The sequence below is a fragment of the Pan paniscus genome, chromosome 1 (assembly GCF_029289425.2).
Source record: "Pan paniscus chromosome 1, NHGRI_mPanPan1-v2.0_pri, whole genome shotgun sequence".
NCBI lineage: Eukaryota > Metazoa > Chordata > Mammalia > Primates > Hominidae > Pan > Pan paniscus.
The window spans coordinates 103,467,305-103,487,185 of record NC_073249.2 but is presented as its reverse complement, the minus strand read 5'-3'; the positions used below and the strand labels follow the sequence as shown (position 1 = coordinate 103,487,185).

The window sequence follows — 19,881 nt, the reverse complement described above, 5'->3', positions numbered from 1 at the left end:
CTTGCTGTGACGCCCAGGCTGGAGTGCAGTGGTACAATCTCGGCTCACTGCAACCTCCGCCTCCTGGGTTCAAGTGATTCTTCTGCCTCAGCCTTCCAAGTAGCTGGGATTACAGGTGCGTGCCACCATGCCCAGCTAATTTTTGTATTTTTAGTAGAGACAGGGTTTCACCATATTGGCCGGGCTGGTCTTGAACTCCTTACCTCATGATCTGCCTGCCTCGGCCTCCCAAAGTGCTGGAATTACAGGTGTGAGCCACTGCTCCTGGCCCGGAAGTTGATATTCAAACAGGAGCACCATATGCAAAGACAGTGAGCTCTGAGAGAGTAGATGGATCCAGACTCCTATTGCTGATAGCGTCCTGCAGGATTGGGCTTCAATGTGACTAACCTACAATTGCCTCCAGGTGCTCCACCCCACTGAGTCCTTGTGTCTCTGCTGAGGTCCTTGGAGAGTTACTGGAGAGGGCTCTGTGTCAGATGACCTTGAGGAGGCTCTGATTTAGCCTTTTGTAAAATGCAAAGAGTTGAGGTCTTCTCCACGCAAGAGCTCGCTGATGTCAATGAGGTATTGAGGATGGGGCCATCTCCTATTTCTGTGGCCAGTACTGAGTTTTGTTATCCTTCCTTTAGGTAAGGAGTGCCAATGGACCGATGCCTGCCTGTCTCATCCCTGTGCAAATGGAAGTACCTGTACCACTGTGGCCAACCAGTTCTCCTGCAAATGCCTCACAGGCTTCACAGGGCAGAAGTGTGAGACTGATGTCAATTAGTGTGACATTCCAGGACACTGCCAGCATGGTGGCAACTGCCTCAACCTGCCTGGTTCCTACCAGTGCCAGTGCCCTCAGGGCTTCACAGGCCAGTAATGTGACAGCCTGTATGTGCCCTGTGCACCCTCGCCTTGTGTCAATGGAGGCACCTGTCGGCAGACTGATGACTTCACTTTTGAGTGCAACTGCCTTCCAGGTAAGGAGCTCCCTAGTGTCCCAGGATTAGGGGACAAACCCCTAGCACAGGAGGTAGTGGGTGTGGCTCAATTGCTTTTTTTAGGAAGCGCAAGGAAAAAGGGAAGTGAGAATTTTGTGTGGGGTGGGTTGCTAGTGAGGGAGGAGTTTTATGGGCCCACTGTGGTCCATAAACTGAGCAGGGGATAATTTAGCATGTCAGGTTTTGTGATGATGAGTGGCTAGAAAATTGTTTATTGTCCCTTTTGTAGAAACAGTGAGAAATAAGAGGAACAGAGCTCTGGGAAAGAGACAGGCAAGTCTGGAATGGAAAAGAACACGAGAATTAGACACTGGAAAATATGTATGTGTGGTTAATAAAGTGCTTTAAACTGAATTGACATTAACAGTAGGCGATCAACTTTCCTATGTGCTTGTGCTTTTGCTTTTGATGGAGTAATTCATTGTTTTCTTATCCACCTAAATGCACCCAGCTGCCCTTGATTTTCTCTGGGCTACTGGCCTTCACAACCCTCTCCCATGTACCCTCTCTGACTTTGGGGTAACCCTCCCCTAACTTAAAGCTAGAGAATTCTGAAACTGAGGAGGATCCTCTGTTAATCAGTGAGCACTTTTTGATGAGCTGATAGATGATATATGAGAGACTATGCGTGGCACAATACTTTGTTACACTCTTCACTGATACAAGTGTTCTAGAGTGCACACACAACCCAAAGATAGAAACAAAAAGAGGAGCAGTGTCGGGGAGCTTGGAGCCTGGTGTTCCATGGAGAGGGAGAAAGGAACAAGCCTGGCCAATTCATTCAACTCCTTATAAAAATGATGAGGAGGCTGAAAACCAAGAATTTTGATTGGGAACAGAATACAAGCAGCTGGAGCAGATGAATTACTAAGCAACAAAGATCCTGTTTTTATACAAATATCCTTAGTACAAAAACAAAAGAAGGAAAACTGTAGGGGGGAGTAATGTGCTAAGTAAGCAGAATTGCCTCAAAAAGAAGTTGTTCTAGTTACTCTTTCAGAGTGGGAATCTTAGATTCTGGTATTGTGGATATGGTTCACATATAATGGGATTGTGTGTTTTATTTTGGAGGGATTAAAGGTCATAGGTTGGTCCTCAGTATAAAATCAACTGGTAATTTATTCATTTCATTTGGTAAAAATGTATTGACTGCCTGCTATGTTCTAGGCACCATGCTATGTATTTGGAATACAGCTATACAAAGCATTGTCACATAATTGAAATGAAAACTTTATATTATTTAAGTCACAAGAACAAGCTATTTAATTATATTACTTTTAGTTTCTGTTTTAATAAAGAATAGATAATGCTATCATTCTAGATACTAAATAAGTGTTTTCTTAACATAATATTACTATCCACTTTATCTTGTAGAAGAAATAACTAAAATACATCTGTCTTCACTCCTGTATTTGTTTGCATTTTAAGGGTTAAAGACAGAAATAGAAATGTAAACAACTTTATTTTGAAAATATTTCAACATTGCAAGTATCTCTGGGTCTGATATTCTAGTAATGTAATTGGCTAGTAATTGATGTTAGTGTGATTTATTGTTGAAGGCCAAATGTGTTTTTCAGTTTCAAGAAAATTGCTTTTAATAATTGCCTAGAACAAGAGGTTGATTTGGCAGCAAGATGTTGACAGGAAGTTAGAGAAGTCAATAAAGGAAGTTTTTAGCTGAGAGAGAGTGATTATTCACTCCCATAGCCTCTGCATTGTTATCCATTAGCCACGATAAGAACCTTAGGGAATTCTGAGAGTGTGTCCAGGAAAGGATCTGTCAAACTAGAATCGTATCTCCTCCTTGAGAAAGGAAATAACCAAGGATTCCGCAGCTGAGAGGCTGCCAGGGCTAGTGAAATAGAGTAAGGAAATCTTGGCTGTCTCTTATTCTCTGGTTGTAGTTTAACACAAGACACTTATTTACTCACTGATGGTGTGTGTGTGTGTGGGAGGGGAGATTAGCATGAGGGGTGGGAATGGGGAGATTTGATGAAGAGAAAACTAACATTTTTTTGGTGACTCAGGAACTGTGCCAGGTACTTCCATGCTTATTAGCTCAATTACACAAAAATCTTGGGACCAGGTATTATTTTTCAAGTCTTCCCACATGAAGTAACTGAAGTTTGGAGATGTTAAGTGATTCACCCAAAGTTGTACAGCTAATATGTGGTTAGGCTGGGTCCTGAAACCGAGGCAGTTTATTTTCAAAGCCTTTGCTTTGCGCATCTTACTGCACCACATTGCACTGCACATCTGCTTCCTGAAAGCACTTTGTAGGTGTGTAAAACTTTTCATTAACAGCTTTAAGCTGTTTGGGTTAAAAATATATGTTCATGTTATAAGAAAACCAAGACACTCCTAATTATAGTCAAATAGTACTTGTTACATATCAATATGTGTGTGTGTGTGTGTGTGTGTATATATATATATATATATATATAGCGTTGTGCAGATGTTTAAAAGTAGTTACATAGACTAGTTCTTGCTTTTCAGGGTCCCATAATCTAAACCAGATGACTTCAGCTTTGGATAAATATATAGAAGGAAATTTAAAGAGAATTCAAAACAATAGATGATGCAGTGACACTGTGAATAAATGTTATTTATACAGTTTGTAAGATTTCATGCTCATTGTTCGTATGTCCCAGGTGGAGTTCAGAAAATATTCACTTCATTTCCACAAAGGGAAATAGTGCCTAGAGATGGTTTTCTTTTAAAAAGTCCTTTTCATAATGCAGTGCCCTTCCTTCCATTGCCCTTCATTCCATTGCTTCCCATGCTTGTCAAGAGACTAAAATGTTACTTATAGTAATAGTCACTATCTCAATGTAAATAGCACCCTTATTTGATGAGAATTATTATTTCAGTTCTAAAAATGGGGAAACAAAGTCAGCAGGAGGCAAAGTAGCTTGTTAAAGTATTCTGCAACTTTCAAATGGTTGCTTCCACTGCATTTCACGTCTTGGCACTTCTAATTGAGGGTTACTCTAACCACCCTATTTAAAATTGTAACTGTCCCCCACCCCCTTAATTACTAACCCTGGTCTACTTTTTGTTTTCTTTTTCTGTAACTCTTATCTTCTTACTATATAATTTATACTATATAATTTACTTCATTATGTCTATTGTTTATTGTCTGTCTTTTCCAAATTCTACTGCCTCTTACCCTCTCCAGAATGAAAACTAGTATCTTTGTTTTTGTTTACTGATGTAACCCAAACACCTACAAACAGTGCCCAGTATATACTAGGCCCGCAAATATATATTGGCTGACTGACTGTATGGTTTAGTATCATGTCATAGTATTGAGACTGTAACTTTGGTCTTCTCATTTTCTTCTTTGTATTGTGCGTCCTAGACTTAGTTTGGCCTCTCCTTTTGTCCTTGTATACTCTTAATACTGGATAAGAATTTTGGAGTCTTTTTCAACTCTGAGTCAGTGAATGCCACATAACTTAGTGACTATATTTAAATGGTTAATTTACAATTCTTTCCCTGCAAAGGATACTGTAGTCACTGTGAGTATTTTAGTATTATTGTAGGACTCAAGAGGGAATTAAAACTACAAAAATGACTCGTCTTGTATGACACAGAAAGAAATGTTTCTTCACAGAGGGAGGAGAAAAATATCTTCAAGAGAGAACTAATAGAATCAAATCAATGAACCATGTCTCATCTTTTTGGATAAGTAACTGTTAGTAATCCAGACACTTCATGAGCTTTCATTATGTAAAGTCTTTAGCAGAAGCTAAAGGAGGGGCACCAACCACAGTAATTTTAATTTAAGAACAAAATGGAACATGAAAATAAATTATTAAATCATTTACTCCCACTATTTTTTGGGTTAGGGCCAATAATGGGGAGAGAAAGAGGTAGACTAGTTTTGTGTTTGTGGCTATTTTAATAGAGTAGCACAAGTAATCAAAAAACAGTAGGCTGTTTTGAATTTACTGGCTGTCCCTTATGAGTTCACAGTTAGATTGGACTGTCCTCAATGTACTCTTTTTTTTCTTTCTTTCCCACGTCTCTTTATTTCTCTGATTTTGTTTAAACTTCATAAAGAGCTCTCTGATCTTTCCTTTCCAAACAATGAAGGTTTATCCTTTGTAAACTACCTCTGTACTCCACAGGCTGATGATATGTGATATCCCTATATCATTAAAGTAAAGCCTAAGCACATTCTGTGGCTTTTGTGTCTACTCTGTTGTTGCTGAGCTTATGAACTATTAGAAATAATTCCCTCTTGCATTTTCACACATGGGGAATGTGATGTTCTCTTGGGTATTATGCTAATCATATTTTGGCAGGTTTCTCCGGAGCAGATGCAGAAATGATCATACCACTTTCCAGGGTGTATTATTTTAGCTCCTTTGACTTGGGCCCTAAGTCTGTTTTACCTGATGTTCCTGAAAGATGTTCCTGATGTCCCTCACTGTTCTTTCATGCTGGATGTTCTTGCCTATGCTGCCTCCTCAGCTATCACCCTCTCTTCCCCTTTTTAATGTAGAACTCATTCTTAATGATTTGTCAAAGGCACCCTATTTCACTGAAATGCTTTCTATATTCCCTACCCTCCAAGTGGATTGTAGACCTTCTAAGGTCTTTTGACATCTGCATATCTCTAGCACAGCACTTATCACGGTGATTATTTATCTGTTCATCTTTCCAAGTAGACACTCTCATTTTAACTCCCTACCCTAGTCGCCAGCATCCCCAGCATAGTGCCTGTCATAAAATGGTGCCACAATGAAAATTTGAAAAATGAACGAATTGAACGTGATAAACATAGATGAGAATCCTATATTCTACAATTTTTTTAATGTACTGAAATTATTCTTTTTGAATCCCCTTATTTATTTCTGTGACTTCTTTGGTGACAAAGTTAGAAAAAAGTGGAGGTCAGTAGGGAGATATGAAGGGACGCCGGTGGGAGCAGTGAGCCTGGGCGGGTGATGGAGTGGGAGATACGTGGCACAGGGGTCAGTGAGTTAATCTGGGCTCATTCAGAGAATGGAAGGTGTGTGCCAAGAAAACTGGTTGGATAGGGATAGGTCAGGGATTCCCTCTTGCATTCTCACACTTGGGGGCATGCGTGATTTTTTCTTTTCTTTTCTTTTTTCTTTTTTTTTTTTTTTTTGAGACGGAGCATCGCTCTTTCTCCCAGGCTGGAGTGCAATGGTGCTATCTCGGCTCACTGCAACCTCCACCTCCCGGGTTCAAGCTATTCTCATGTCTCAGCCTTCCAAGTAGCTGGGACTACAGGTGCCTGCCACCATGCTCAGCTAATTTTTGTATTTTTAGTAGAGATGGGGTTTCACCATGTTGGTCAGGTTGTCCTCGAACTCCTGATCTCAGGTGATCCACCTGCCTCGGCTTCTCAAAGTGCTGGGATTCCAGGCATGAGCCACCATGCCTGGCCGCATGTGTCATTTTCTTGGGTGTTATACTGATCGTATATTTGCAGGTTTGCTTTTGTGACAGACTTCTTCTGGGGGAAAAAAAGTATCCTTCTATCTTTTTACTTTTGTCCAGTTCCAGGTATCCCTGTTTTTTTTCTTCACTCTTCTTTCCTTGTTCATGGGAGTTTTTCTTGAGGACTTCAAGCCCAGGTTCGGAGAATCCTGGTTGTGTCATCTCATCTCCTTTCTGCTCTCTTCTCTACCTAGCCTTTCCACCCTCACACCTCCCGGGGTCTGAAAATGGAAAGATAAGGGTGTTTCCCTGAAAGTTGCTCTTCTGTGTGGGGATGACAGGTTCTAAAGACTCTTTTCTGGTCCCTGCCCTCATTGCCATGATTAATCAGTTAAGTAGCCCGAGGTTTTGTAACAGCACAGTCTTAAAATGCTTCTCCCAAGTTTAATTTCTCTCCATTTGACCTTTTAAGGATGTGAATTGGCTTTAAGCAGTAGACTCCCTTTAGTACAGCACTGTGAGCCTCTCAGTGAATCTGCTGCATCCATTCCACCCACGGGTCTGGAAACTTGTCTGTTTACATTTCCCTAAAAACCTAAGATATATTTTTAAGAAGTGCCTTGTAACTTTTCATATAGCCTTTCCCCTACTTTGGGTAGACTGTTTCTTACAGGAATTTGGTAGATCTTTCCAAAGAGAATTCTGTATCTCTATTTTTAAAGCATAAATCCTGTCAACTTTGGAGGAGAACTGATTTGGCTTGAGTTTTCTCAGACATGGGAACTTTTGACCTAAGCTTGTATTTTACATTGTTGAAAGGGAACTCCGGGATCCCAGAAAACAGATGGACTGCAATTGGGTAAAGTTTCTGTTTCAGTACTTATTCCTACTTACTAGCCGTTTAATCTTGGTCAAGTCAGCCATGTGGCTCTCAACTTCCTCATCTGTAACATAAAAGGATTAGAGTAGACAATCTCTAACAAATGCTATAATACCACTGACAAATAATAATATTAGCTAATATGTGTAAGGCACTGTGTTTAGTGCTTTTTCCCTTAATACAATAGCTTTGAGATATAATTTATATACCATACAATTTACTTCTTAAAAAAGTACACAATTCAGTAATTTTAGTAGATAGGAGTAACCATCACCACAGTCAATTCTAGAATATTTTTATACATCAGAAGAAACCCTTTACCCATTATCAATTACTCTCCATTCGTCCTAACTCCCTCCCAGCCCTAGTCAACTACTAGTCTACTTTCTGTCTTTATTTGCCTCTTCTGGACATTTCATACAAATGGAAACATGCAGCATGTAGTAATTTATGACAGCTTCTTTCACTTAGCATGAGGTTTTCAAAGTTCATTGATGTGGTAGCATTTATCAGTACTCTGTGCCTTTTTATGGCTGAATAATATTTTATCATATGGATTTACCACATTTTATCATTTTATTTATCAATCATCAGTTGATTGACATTTGAGTTGCTTCTACTTTTTGAGTATTATCAATAATTCTGTTATGAACATTCTTGTACAATTTTTTGGTAGACATTTATCTTCATATTTCTTGGATATATACCTAGGAGCAGAATTGCTGCGTCAGATGGTAATGCTGTTTAACCTTTTCAGGAACTGTCAGACTGTTCTGAAGTGAGTACATTATTTTACATTCCAACCAGCAGTGTATGAGAATTCCAGTTTCTCCACATCCTCATCAACAGTTGTTATTGTCTGTCTTTTTTATTATATTCATCTGTAATGTGAAGTGTTTATCTCATTGTGGTTTTGATTTACATTTCCCTGATGGTTGATGATTTTCAACGTCTTTTCGTATACTTATTAGTCATTATGTATCTTCCTTGGAGAATGTCTGTTCAGATCCTTTACCTACTTTATAATTGGTTTATCTTTTTAATATTGAACTGTAATAGTTTTTTAAAAATATATCCTAAATACAAGTCTCTTATCAGATAATATGATTTGCAGATATTTTCTGTCATTCTATGTACTGTCTTTTCACATTCTTGATGATATACTTTTCAGCCCAAATGTTTTTAACTTGATGGAATACAATTTATTTTTTCTTTTGTTGCTTGTGCTTTCAGTCATATTTGTGAAAACTTTGCTTATCCCACATTACAAAGATTTACTATTTCTAAGTGATTTATAATTTTACCACCTACCTTTAGGTCTCTGATCCATTTTGAGTTAATTTTTATGTGCGAGGAGGGAGTCTAACTTGATTCTTTTACATGTGGATATTTAGTTGTCCCAGGACCATTTGTTGAATTAAGTGCCCAGAACAAGTACATCTATATATAGAGAAAGTAGATTAGTGGTTGTCAGAGACTGCAAGAAGGGGGGAATTGGAGAGTGACTGCCCATAGGTACAGGCAAGCTTTTTGGCATTATGAAAATATTCTGGAATTAGGTAGTGGTGATGGTTGCAGAACTTTTGGAATATGGTAAAAGATACTGAAATATATGCTTAAAATGGTGATTTTTGTGATATATGAATTATACTATAGAAATAATAATAACAGTAATAAAGAAAGGTGTCTTTCCACATCTCCATGCCTTGTATTTTCATTAAAAAAAAAAAAAAAAAAAATTTCAGGGCCAGGCTCAGTGGTTTACTCCTGTAATCCCAGCACTTTTGGAGGCCTAGGTGGGAGGATCGCTTGAGGCCAGAAGTTCAAAACCAGCCTGAGCAACATAGCAAGACGTTGTCTCCATAAAAAATAAAAAATTAGCCAGAAATGGTGATGTGTGCCTAGAGTTCCAACTACTTGGAAAGCTGAGGCAGGAGGATCGCTTGAGCCTAGGATTTCAAGGTTGCAGTGATCTATCATCACCACTGCACTCCAGCCTGGGTGACAGAACAAGACCCTGTCTCAAAAAAAAAAAAAAAAAAAAAGGCATCTCACTTTAATAGTAAGAGGCCAGCATATGATGCTGGCAGCATGTTGTGAGGAAATGTATTAGATGAAAGAAGTTAAATTCCAGTTCTCCTTTTTTCAGAAATGAGGTATAGGGGAGAGAAACACGTACTTGGAAAGAATTGACCCAGCTGAATTGGAAAATGTGGGAAGGGGATGGGGAAGAGGCTGCTCCACCTGAGATCTGGCTCCAGGACTTACAGCAAGGGGAACTTGGGCAAGTTACAGACTGTCTATGCCTCAGTTTCTTTATCAGCAAAACAGAATCATCCCATAAACTATAAGGTCGATGGTATCAGCGGGTTCCCAAACTGACTGCACATCTGAGTCATGTTAACAAACACATTCCAGGCCCCACCTGAGCCCTCTGAATCAGAATCCCTGTAAGGAGGACGATGAACTTGAATTTGCACTGACTTTCCCAGCTGTTTCTTACTCTGATCAACTTGGGGGTAGGACCCATTGAGCTGCAGCACATCATTCCAAAGCCAAAACACAATAGCAGGACAAGAATATTTTCAAGGCAGTCTCTAAAGCAGAGGAGAAACTGTTGAGGGAACCTAGAAGTAAAGGAGATCTGGCTTGCTGGGCTCCATTAGAACTTTGAGTACAACAGAGACATGAGCCCTTCGGGACACATGCCTGAGGTAGTGACAGTCCAACTTTGGAAGAGTGGAAGCCCTAGTTTCAAATTCAAGCATGCTTTGAGTAGAAATTAAGTTTACCTCTTTTTGCACAGCAACATGGCCAATCTTTCCTAAGCTGCTCAGCTTACAAGAAAAGGAATCATACTGCTAAGAATTCAAACTTCAGCAGTCATAGGTAAGTAAGGAAGTCTTATAAACCCATTCTAGCCACCTAACCAGAAACTCGAAATTTAGCAGGTTCTTTCACTTTCAGGACAGTTGTGTTCACTAGATCAGAGGCATTGAGACATGAAGAACAGACCCTTAAAAAGGGAAAGTGTTCCCTTCAGTTTGAGGACATCACTGGAACATTAGGGAAGTGGGAACACAGCTGCTCACTCTACAGTGTGGGTTGCCTTTGTGTCTGGAATGTGTCTGACGTCCTGATCCCTGTGCACATTTCAGGGAGCCTTGGGAGGACCCCGAATCACTGATGGAATTGGGCAGTGCATGGAGATGGCTCAGCAGGACGAGGGTAAATACAGGGGCAAGTCCAGGTCATACTGAGAGACAATGAGTGGCGCTGATGAGGACAAAGATAAAATCAAAAGTTTGTGCTTCATCTTCAAAAACTCAAGCTGATAACAAACTTGGCCTGATGAGAAATAATAAGTATTTTTCTATTTACATGAGAATTTAATCTCAAAACAGAAATCAGAAAAATATGAAGTCCAGGGCATAAAACCTAAAACTATTGCTCATATTTATTGTTTCTAAATAGAGCAAAGTGTAAAATCTTCTCCATAAGACATACATTGTGGTTATAAAAAGGCAAAAGTCTTAGTGAGAATCATTGGTATTCCATAGAAGAGTGAATTAAACACAGCCAAGGGAAGACCCACGTCTCATACTTCTCTTGTATATTCCAAAGTTCCAGGGAAATTCCAGGTGATAGAGGTTATTTCCCATACTGTTTAAAGCAAGGTTTCAGACACTTCTGAATTTTGGTCCCAGTACTCTAGAAGGGCACACCTCTGTCCTGGAAAATAATACAGGACTCATTCTGGTCATTCTTCCAGCATCACAAAAACCAAAAACTGGAAATATGGCCAAATACGTGATTAGCTGTCCCTCATCTTCAGGTTTCTTATCTGTTACTTATAGATAATAGCATTACCTTAAGGATTATGATGAAGATACAATGTCCAAATATAAACACAGTTTTGAGCAAAATGCCTTGTACGAATTGGTCAATGAATAATTACTAAATATGTGAATATTTACTGGATGGTATGGATCTTATGAATAATTACTGAATAATTATTGTGATTGCTTTTATTGGCAGTGCTGAAAACTCATCCCTTTGTGACCTCAAGTAACCCATGACACTTTGTGAAGCTGCAGTTTTTTCATTTAGAAACTTGACAGATTTTCATTCTGACACAGAATGTCAGGTCTCCCAGACCCTAGAAAATACATTGACTTAAAGCCTTTGATACATCTCAAAGCAGTATCCTTACAGTGTCACTGGAAGATGGTGCGGGCTGCAGAGAGGGATGCTTTCAAATGGGATTAACCAGTCCTCCTTCCTTCACTTCCACATGAATGCTGGGCAGCCCAGGGTCAACCCACTGCACCCTCAACTCAGGCAAGTCCAGCAGCCAATCTTAGGAGACCTGGGCTACAGAACAGTCTCTCAAGTTCCAGGCTCACAAAACCTAGGTGGGGATGAAAGCTGAGAAAGCGAAGAGGTGGTTCAGGGGATCACTCTTTCCTACTTGTTCCTCTCACCTCAAACTCACCTTCTACTGCACTGCAACACTGAGGATCGCCAACCAACCCTGACCATAACCTTGATCTTGCCATGTTCTGTTAGTGGAATGCAACCCAAAATCAATGGTGTTAGGTCATCTCAACAAAATATATATCAAACCATATTCCGTAAGAACTGCTCGTGGCCCTGTTCTTTTCAGTATATGGGAAAACAAAATGGAAACAACAAAATAGCATCAGGTTTACAAAACTTCCCAAGATAGATGGTCACACATGTTTTCAGGAGACCTCTATATAAATGACTTTGATCACTTGATACCTTGAAAAGAGGTCTTGTGGCTCTAGAATGACATCTATAAGTGACAAGTATAAAATGTAGTGCTCAGTGACATTAAAAAACAAATCAACCCACATAGAGGAAGAGCTTTGGACGTAGGGATGTCAAACTGGTCTAGAATGTAATGAAAACCCAAGAAGGTTCCCCAGTAAGAAAGAAGAAATCAGTCTAACAATGGGATGCAGCAGCAAGAATACTGAGACAGGAAAGAAAACATTTTAAAAAAATGAATTATTCATTGACTTTCTACTGGATACAGAAAAAACTGCAGAAGACCCGGAGGATATCAGGGCAGGCTAAAAGTTTGATATCTTACACCTGTGGAAAAGCCTTAAGCTCTATTTTAACTGAGAGCAGGTGGGGTGACTTCATGACTACCATTAAGAAAATATAACCTGTTGGGAAACTGTTTCTGCCTTGATGATGTTGTACAGACAAGAGATAAACAGTGAGGAATATGCTTAGATGTATTGGGAAAGACACGGGTCTGTGGCATTGTCACAAGGGTACACGAATACTGAGAGTGAATGCTGAAGGAATGATCCCCATTGGTGGTGACCCTCAGGTGAGACTAGGATGCCTGTGTTTCAGCAAAGCCTGGGCAATTGGAATGCAGGGCACCTAAGATTCCATGACACCCCCACCTTCTAATTCTGTTATGGCAACTGCAGACGGTTACCTGGCACACTGGCCACGTTCTACCTCACTCTTATCAGAGTCTGAGCTACTGGCAGTGCTTTCAGCTGTGTGTTCAGGCACCTCGAACCTTGTTTTTGCGGTGAAGGATCCTAAAGTGCTGTGGGGAGTGATCACATTTTTCACAAGAGTAAGTTAGGAATTTCAGTTACTGACATCCCTCAGTCCTGATTAAACCTATTTGATTTCACCAGTTTTTAACCCATCATGTGTTTGCCTTTCTTCTCCCCAGTCCCCGGCCCCACCTCTTCTGCCACAAACGTCTGCATGGTGGTATCAGCCGGCCCTTTGTCCAGCGAGAAGGCAGAGATGAACATTCTAGAAATCAACGAGAAATTGCGCCCCCACCTGGCAGAGAAGAAACAGCAGTTCAGAAGCCTCCAAGAGAAATGTTTTGTAATTCACCTGGCTGGCTTCCTGGCCAACGGACAGAAGAAATACGGTAAGATCTATAGGCTCACCATCACGAAAGTGATGAATGATGTCCTGTCTTCTCTCTGAGACACTAAATGCTCTCTCCATCAAAAATAATTTCATCCTTCCTGTACTTCTAGGAAAACAGAAATGGGTATTTTAACATTTTGTTAAAGTTGGAAGACAGAGGTACCAAAGTATTTAGCAACTTCCCATGTTTGCAATCAGGTGGGGGTGGGACTAGAGTTAAACTGCCATTTATTGATTTCTGACGCAGGCACAGAATGACCTGTTTTCTCCAAGAGGCTCAATCGTGTTTTCAAGAATCCTCTCTGTACCATATAAGATCCTGCAGACAAATAACATCTAGTCTGTTGTTCTAAATGTCTGAGACTAGTGAACTTTTATTCAGTTCAAGTTTCTGTTGAGGCCCAACAGGCAAAGCTCTGTTCTAGTGACTCTGAGGGAAATTTGGTGATAGTAGCCAGTACCTGCTCTGAGGGGCTTCAAGAGGAGTCTACTCCTAATAGAACCTGTGCTGTCTATAAGTGACAGCATCAAGAGCAGGGAGTAGGGGCCGTGCATGGTGGCTCACTCCTGTAATCCCAGCACTTTGGGAGGCTGAGGCGGGCAGATCATGAGGTCAGGAGTTTGAGACCAGCCTGGGCAACATGGAGAAACCCCATCTCCACTAAAAATGCAAAAAGTAGATGGGCGTGGTGGCAGGTGACTGTAATCACCCCTGCTCAGGAGGCTGAGGCAGGAGAATCCTTTGAACCCAGGAGGCTGAGGTTGCAGTGAGCCAAGATTTTGCCATTGCACTCCAGCCTGGGCGACAGGGCAAGACTGGTAAAAAAATAATAATAATAATGATAAATAGAAATAAGAATAAAAAGCAGAGCGTAGCTTGGTGAGAGTGAAGTCCTGCTTCCTGGGACACAGAGTCTTGTTGCTAAAGAGGAAGAAAGATCGCACCCGAGAATGTGTGGAGATAGCAGTGCAGTGTACAGAGCAGGGACCGTGGGCCTGTCTCCTGGGCTCCATCCAAGTTGCTTGTCTTGTCTGTCCCTCAGTTTCCTCACCTGTTCAGAGGGTACCACAATAATACCTACCTCTGTAAATTGCTGCAGTGAATTACATGAGCTATTTCTTGTCAATCTCCCAGAACATTTATTGGCACACAGTAAACACTATCTATTAGTTCTTCATTCTGCTGTTTCTAAATTAACACAAATTTTATTAGCATTTGGGCATATTTCCTTCATGGCCTTATGGTGTTATGTGTCACTCTTTATGCTTCAGATATGATTCTTAAAATCACAACTGAAGATATGATTTAAAAATCAAAGATTTTAAAAATCTTTCGCATACTTGTCCTTGAAATTCCCAGTAAAAGGGAAACCATCAGTCCCATAGTCCTAGGGGCCTTCCCGACTGTACAAGAAATCACTACTTCATGCCCCAGTGCAGTGTTTTAGAGGAGAGGCTGCAAGGCTTGGGAAAGTGGCCCCGCATTCAGAGTCAGACCTCAGGGACTGTGAATTCTGACTCCACTTTGTTGTGGTTGAATCATCTTGTCAACTTCCTTGATGTGCCCTTGAGGTTCTCTTTCTTCATCTCTAAATTTTGGAGGATCAGATGCCAGGAAGTCAGGAGACTGAAGAGTAAAGATGTGGAAATCCCTGTCTAGACCCTGGTACTGGGGAGAGTTTTGTCCTTGGGATGGACCTGGCTCCTGCCCTGTAGGCAATGACCACAGCAGCATGTCCAGCCTTCCACTGAGGCAGGCCTGTCTGTCTTTTCTCAGAATATGAAGAGTGCGAAGACCTCATAAAATCTATGCTGAGGAATGAGCGACGACAGTTCAAGGAGGAGAAGCTTGCGGAGCAGCTCAAGCAAGCTGAGGAGCTCAGGTGAGGGGACCCCATGGGGGCAGGCAGGGGGGCAGGTGTGTAAATCTCTGAAGTACAACAGCTCGGTGGGGAGAAGTAAGAACGAAGCTGGGCCAGGGGAAGGGCAGGAATTGCCATGGCAGGCTCGCAACACACAAGTATTTATCAAGCAGAGAAGAAGTATAATAAAAATGTATGGGTTGCAGTTGTTTCTCAGAGCCTTGTTTTCTCTTTTTCAAACAAGTAATTGTTGATGTGAAATTTACATAACACAAAATTCACCAAAGGAGTGTGAACCACACAGCAGCATTCAGTATACTCAAAATGGTGTGCCGTCACCACCCCACTTACCCTTAGTGAGAATCACCTCCTGACTGACTGTGGCTTCTCATTCTTTCACTCAATCAATGTTGCCTTCTCGACCCTGTCATTCTTTTCTTCTTTCGTCTTTTCGATTCGCCCCATCTGCATCTGGCCTCATTTCTGTACATGGCTTTGTATCTAGTGGCCGCAAGATGCACTGTGTGTATTTTCACATGGAAATGTCCATGGCCAGAGTGAGGAACTGAAAGGATGTCTTTTTGAAACGGAATTAGGAAGACATCTACTTTTGTTTACAGAAGGGAAAGATGAATGGAACATCATCGAGGATCTTGCAGGAGCCCTCTCTGATACAGAGGAAGCCTGTAAACCATTTTCTATTCTTTCTCTTGGCCACAGACATTCCTTTCAACATGTGCTGACCTTCTGCTTGAAGGTCTCCTTGAGGACATTGTCTCAGAAGTCTCTGTTGCAATATTTGAACGGATCACTCAACCCTTTCTACTCTTAAATGTTCTCTACCGTCTCACCTTAGGCAATATAAAGTCCTGGTTCACTCTCAGGAACGAGAGCTGACCCAGTTAAAGGAGAAGTTACGGGAAGGGAGAGATGCCGCCCGCTCATTGAATGAGCATCTCCAGGCCCTCCTCACTCCGGATGAGCCGGACAAGTCCCAGGGGCAGGACCTCCAAGAACAGCTGGCTGAGGGGTGTAGACTGGCACAGCAACTTGTCCAAAAGCTCAGCCCAGGTAAGGTGGCCATAGGCCCTGATGACCCAAAACCCCAGGCTTATGAGAGGCTCCAGACCTCCATACTTTCACAATGACAGTTGTATCAATGGTGTTTTTTTCCACTAAGCTTATGTGGCCATGACATGACCATGACTTCTTGGGTAAGAACGGAGATGGGAAACCCATGGGGTTGGAGGTCACAGTATTGCAAGTGTCCCTCCTCCCTTGATGGAAGGTGGTCTTTGGAGTAAGAGGCAGCATCTGTCTAGTTTTAAAGGACAGGAAGGAGGCTGCGATGGGAGCAGGCTTGTTAGAGTGAAAAGAGCTCTGGACTAAGAATGAAGGTTCCCAGGCTGTCTTTTCGGCAATGTTCTTAGTAACTGTCAGAGAGTGAATGACTTGTCCTTCCTGAGTTTCTCTCTCTCCATGGCAGACAAATTGTCTCTTGCAAGGGTCTGAAGCATTCAAATGTGGGAACACTTACAACTGCTTTCCAAAATGAGATGAAGCCCCTCGCCGTGTGATGTTGGAGAAGGCACTTGATGTGGGGGCGTTTTGTGGTAGGAAGTGCTTCAGACTGGAGCACTCCCCATGGATAGAATGTCCCTGAATAACACAGCAGAAGCCACTTGGAGGCTTGAAATCTTCTGATGCATAGAGGACTGTGGGACAAGTTTGTCTGCTTCTAAGAGAAAGAATTAGGTTTGAAATGCGAACTCTGACAGGACACCAAGCCCGTGCCTGGGAATCAGATCTGGCAGGATTGGGGAGACAGCTGCCAACGTCCAGAGAGAGGCTGCACAAGCCTCCAGTGATATGGGAAGCAAAAGGTCTTTTCAATATTTGACCACATCTTGATGGTGGCCCTCCACATCAGAAATGCATTGCCTGATGGATCAGGAAACCATGCCAGGGCATTCTGTTAAAGATGAAACATGAGAGTTTTCAGTTGAACGGTGACCCATGCCTAGATGTTCATGTCTCTGTTGCACATTGGGCTGACTGTGCTTGCAGACTGTGAAGTGGGAAGTATCTGAATGAACACTTCTGTATTTACAGAAAATGACAACGATGACGATGAAGATGTTCAAGTTGAGGTGGCTGAGAAAGTGCAGAAATCGTCTGCCCCCAGGTGACACTGAATACTCAGGAACAATTAATGGATGGTAACATATGAGGAATATTTAGGAGGCACACCCTCTCTGGCATCTATGATGCGCCAAAAACCCGCATTCGCTTGGCCACAGTATGTGAAATATAACCCAGCTTAGACACAGGGTGCGGCAGCTGTCATGTTTCTCTATGTGTGCCGAGTGTCATGTCTGCACCGTACAGGGATAGCTGAGTCCTCATCCTCCTCAGCTCCTATCTGTCCAGTGCAATGAACAGCAGCTGCTCTCTTCCTCTCTGTTTCCCATGGCAGCCATGCTGTGTTGCAGAGAGAACAGGATTGCATGTTCCCTCTTTAAGGGAACCTCCATTTTGCTTTCTGGGACCACTCTCTTAATGCCGCCTGTCAAAACCAGCTAGGACTCCCTGGGGTCCAATCCCTCTGTGTTTAATCTTCTGTCATCTCTGTCCCACCTGGCTCATCAGGGAGATGCAGAAGGCTGAAGAAAAGGAAGTCCCTGAGGACTCACTGGAGGAATGTGCCATGACTTGTTCAAATAGCCATGGCCCTTATGACTCCAACCAGCCACATAGGAAAACCAAATTCACATTTGAGGAAGACAAAGTCGACTCAACTCTCATTGGCTCATCCTCTCATGTTGAATGGGAGGATGCTGTACACATTATTCCAGGTAGCCTCTGTTTTCCTTGTGTCTCATACCTCTCTCTAGGCTGAGGAAGATAAACTCTGAAGACAGGCTCTATAAACACAAATTCATTTGAATAAAAAACTATGATGGGTTTCTAAACAGATATCAGGGAGTTTTTTTGTCCTTCTCAGCTAATATCATGCCTTTGTCTGCCGGTCCCCAGTATCAAGTTACTCAACCCCAGGCAAGTGTGACAATCTCATAGTCACCTGAGTGCAGGAGGTGCACAGGCAGTATCTGTCAGGCCTCCTAGCTTCGATTCAGTATCTCTTGTCATCTGTGATTAAGTCATCTGTCCCTGAACAATGTCCATGGAGTTTCTATGCCTGTTTAAGGAAGCTGGCAGCCTTGCCTTTGTATTTGGAAATATTGTTCCCCAGGCTTCACTGCTCTCAGCTTTCATCTGGATCTCCTTTAAGTCAGCTTGCTTAGCTGCACAGTCACCCTGAAATCAGGACGGAAACTTCTTCTTTACTTTGCTGATATATTTCCATAAAGCAAGGCTGGACCCTGGTTTTCCACCCTGTCAATGCAATGGCTGATCCAATGTTTCTTTGTAGCATTGTGGATTTTTGTTTTTGTTTTTTTTTTTTTGCGATGGAGTCTTGCTCTGTCACCCAGGCTGGAGTGCAGTGGCACCATCTTGGCTTGGTGCAACCTCTGCCTCCCAGATTCAAGTGATTCTCCTGCCTCAGCCTCCTGAGTTGCTGGGACCACAGGTGCACAACATCACATCTGGCTAATTTTTGTATTTTTAGTAGAGACAGGGTTTCCCCATATTGGCCAGGGTAGTCCTGAACTCATGACCTCAAATGATTCACCTGTCTTGGCCTCCCAAATCACAGATTCTTTTTAAAGCAAGAGTTGTTCAAATTTATCTATCAGTCGTGTTTCATGTATAGATGCCTCTAAACATTTAATGTCCATGTTACCTGGTGATATAAGTCCGTATTGCAGCAACACTCTTAGAAAATTGTTTGACCAATTTTTGGAGATTTTTTTGGGGAAAAATTTTTGTTTAACTTTGACTCAGGCAGAGAATATGGCATTATGGTCTACACGTAGAGGGAGATTTTGGCCTGTGGGTCTGGAAAGCAGGGTCATCTAATTCTCACCAAAGTTAATCTAGGACACCCTAGAATATTCCTGTCAGAATCCTTATTCTTGCACTGAGAATAGTTATGTCCTTGTGCTATGACTGGACAGTGATTTGTTCATATGTGAAGTATGAATTGCTTAATGTGACCTGCTTCTCTGAATTTATTTACAGAAAATGAAAGTGATGATGAGGAAGAGGAAGAAAAAGGGCCAGTGTCTCCCAGGTAATGTTGTGGAATTGTTGGCTGTTAATTCAGTAGTGACATCTGGAGATTGTAGATTTAGGGAAAATGAGGAAGTGATGAATAGAACTATTGCTTCCATTCACCCAGCTACAAATTGTGCTGATTTACAATGTTGTATGTTATTTGTGGCACTTGTATTGGTTTTAATTTCATAGTCCTCTCAAGATAGGAACTTGCCATCAGATGAGCCAGGTGAACTAGCCAAACAGGGTTTTCTTGTTGATCTTTTCAAAAAACCAGCCCTGGATTCATTGATTTTTTGAAGGGTTTTTTGTGTCTCTATCTCCTTTAGTTCTGCTCTGATCTTAGTTACTTCTTGTCTTCTGCTAGCTTTTGAATTTGTTTGCTTTGCTTCTCTAGTTATTTTAATTGTGATGTTAGGGTGTCAATTTTAGATCTTTTCTGCTTTCTCTTGTGGGCATTTAGTGCTATAATTTTCCCTCTACACATTGCTTTAAATGTGTCCCAGAGATTCTGGTATGTTGTGTCTTTGTTCTCATTGGTTTCAAAGAACATCTTTATCTCTGCCTTCATTTTGTTATTTTCCCAGTAGTCATTCAGGAGCAGGTTGTTCAG

At 41.6% G+C, this 19,881-nt stretch overlaps 1 protein-coding gene across 3 annotated transcripts in view; it reads left to right on the top strand.

Moving 5' to 3' along the window:
* The first annotated feature begins 827 nt into the window (after positions 1–827).
* The window catches only part of LOC117974571 (neuroblastoma breakpoint family member 15-like), a 29,270-nt gene continuing 10,216 nt past the window's right edge, over positions 828–19,881 (top strand). The window contains exons 1-9 of one of the 3 annotated variants that reach the window (XM_057300335.2): positions 828–968; positions 10,091–10,173; positions 10,443–10,512; positions 13,016–13,225; positions 15,005–15,110; positions 15,946–16,160; positions 17,202–17,274; positions 17,739–17,944; positions 19,233–19,284. In XM_057300335.2, coding sequence (XP_057156318.2) covers positions 10,488–10,512; positions 13,016–13,225; positions 15,005–15,110; positions 15,946–16,160; positions 17,202–17,274; positions 17,739–17,944; positions 19,233–19,284 — 887 coding nt within the window. In that variant the 5' untranslated portion in view covers positions 828–968; positions 10,091–10,173; positions 10,443–10,487. Of the gene's footprint in view, positions 969–9,322; positions 10,174–10,442; positions 10,513–11,322; positions 12,914–13,015; positions 13,226–15,004; positions 15,111–15,945; positions 16,161–17,201; positions 17,275–17,738; positions 17,945–19,232; positions 19,285–19,881 lie in introns of those variants that run through there. The other 2 variants (XM_063605935.1, XM_063605933.1) reach the window with 2 other exon arrangements.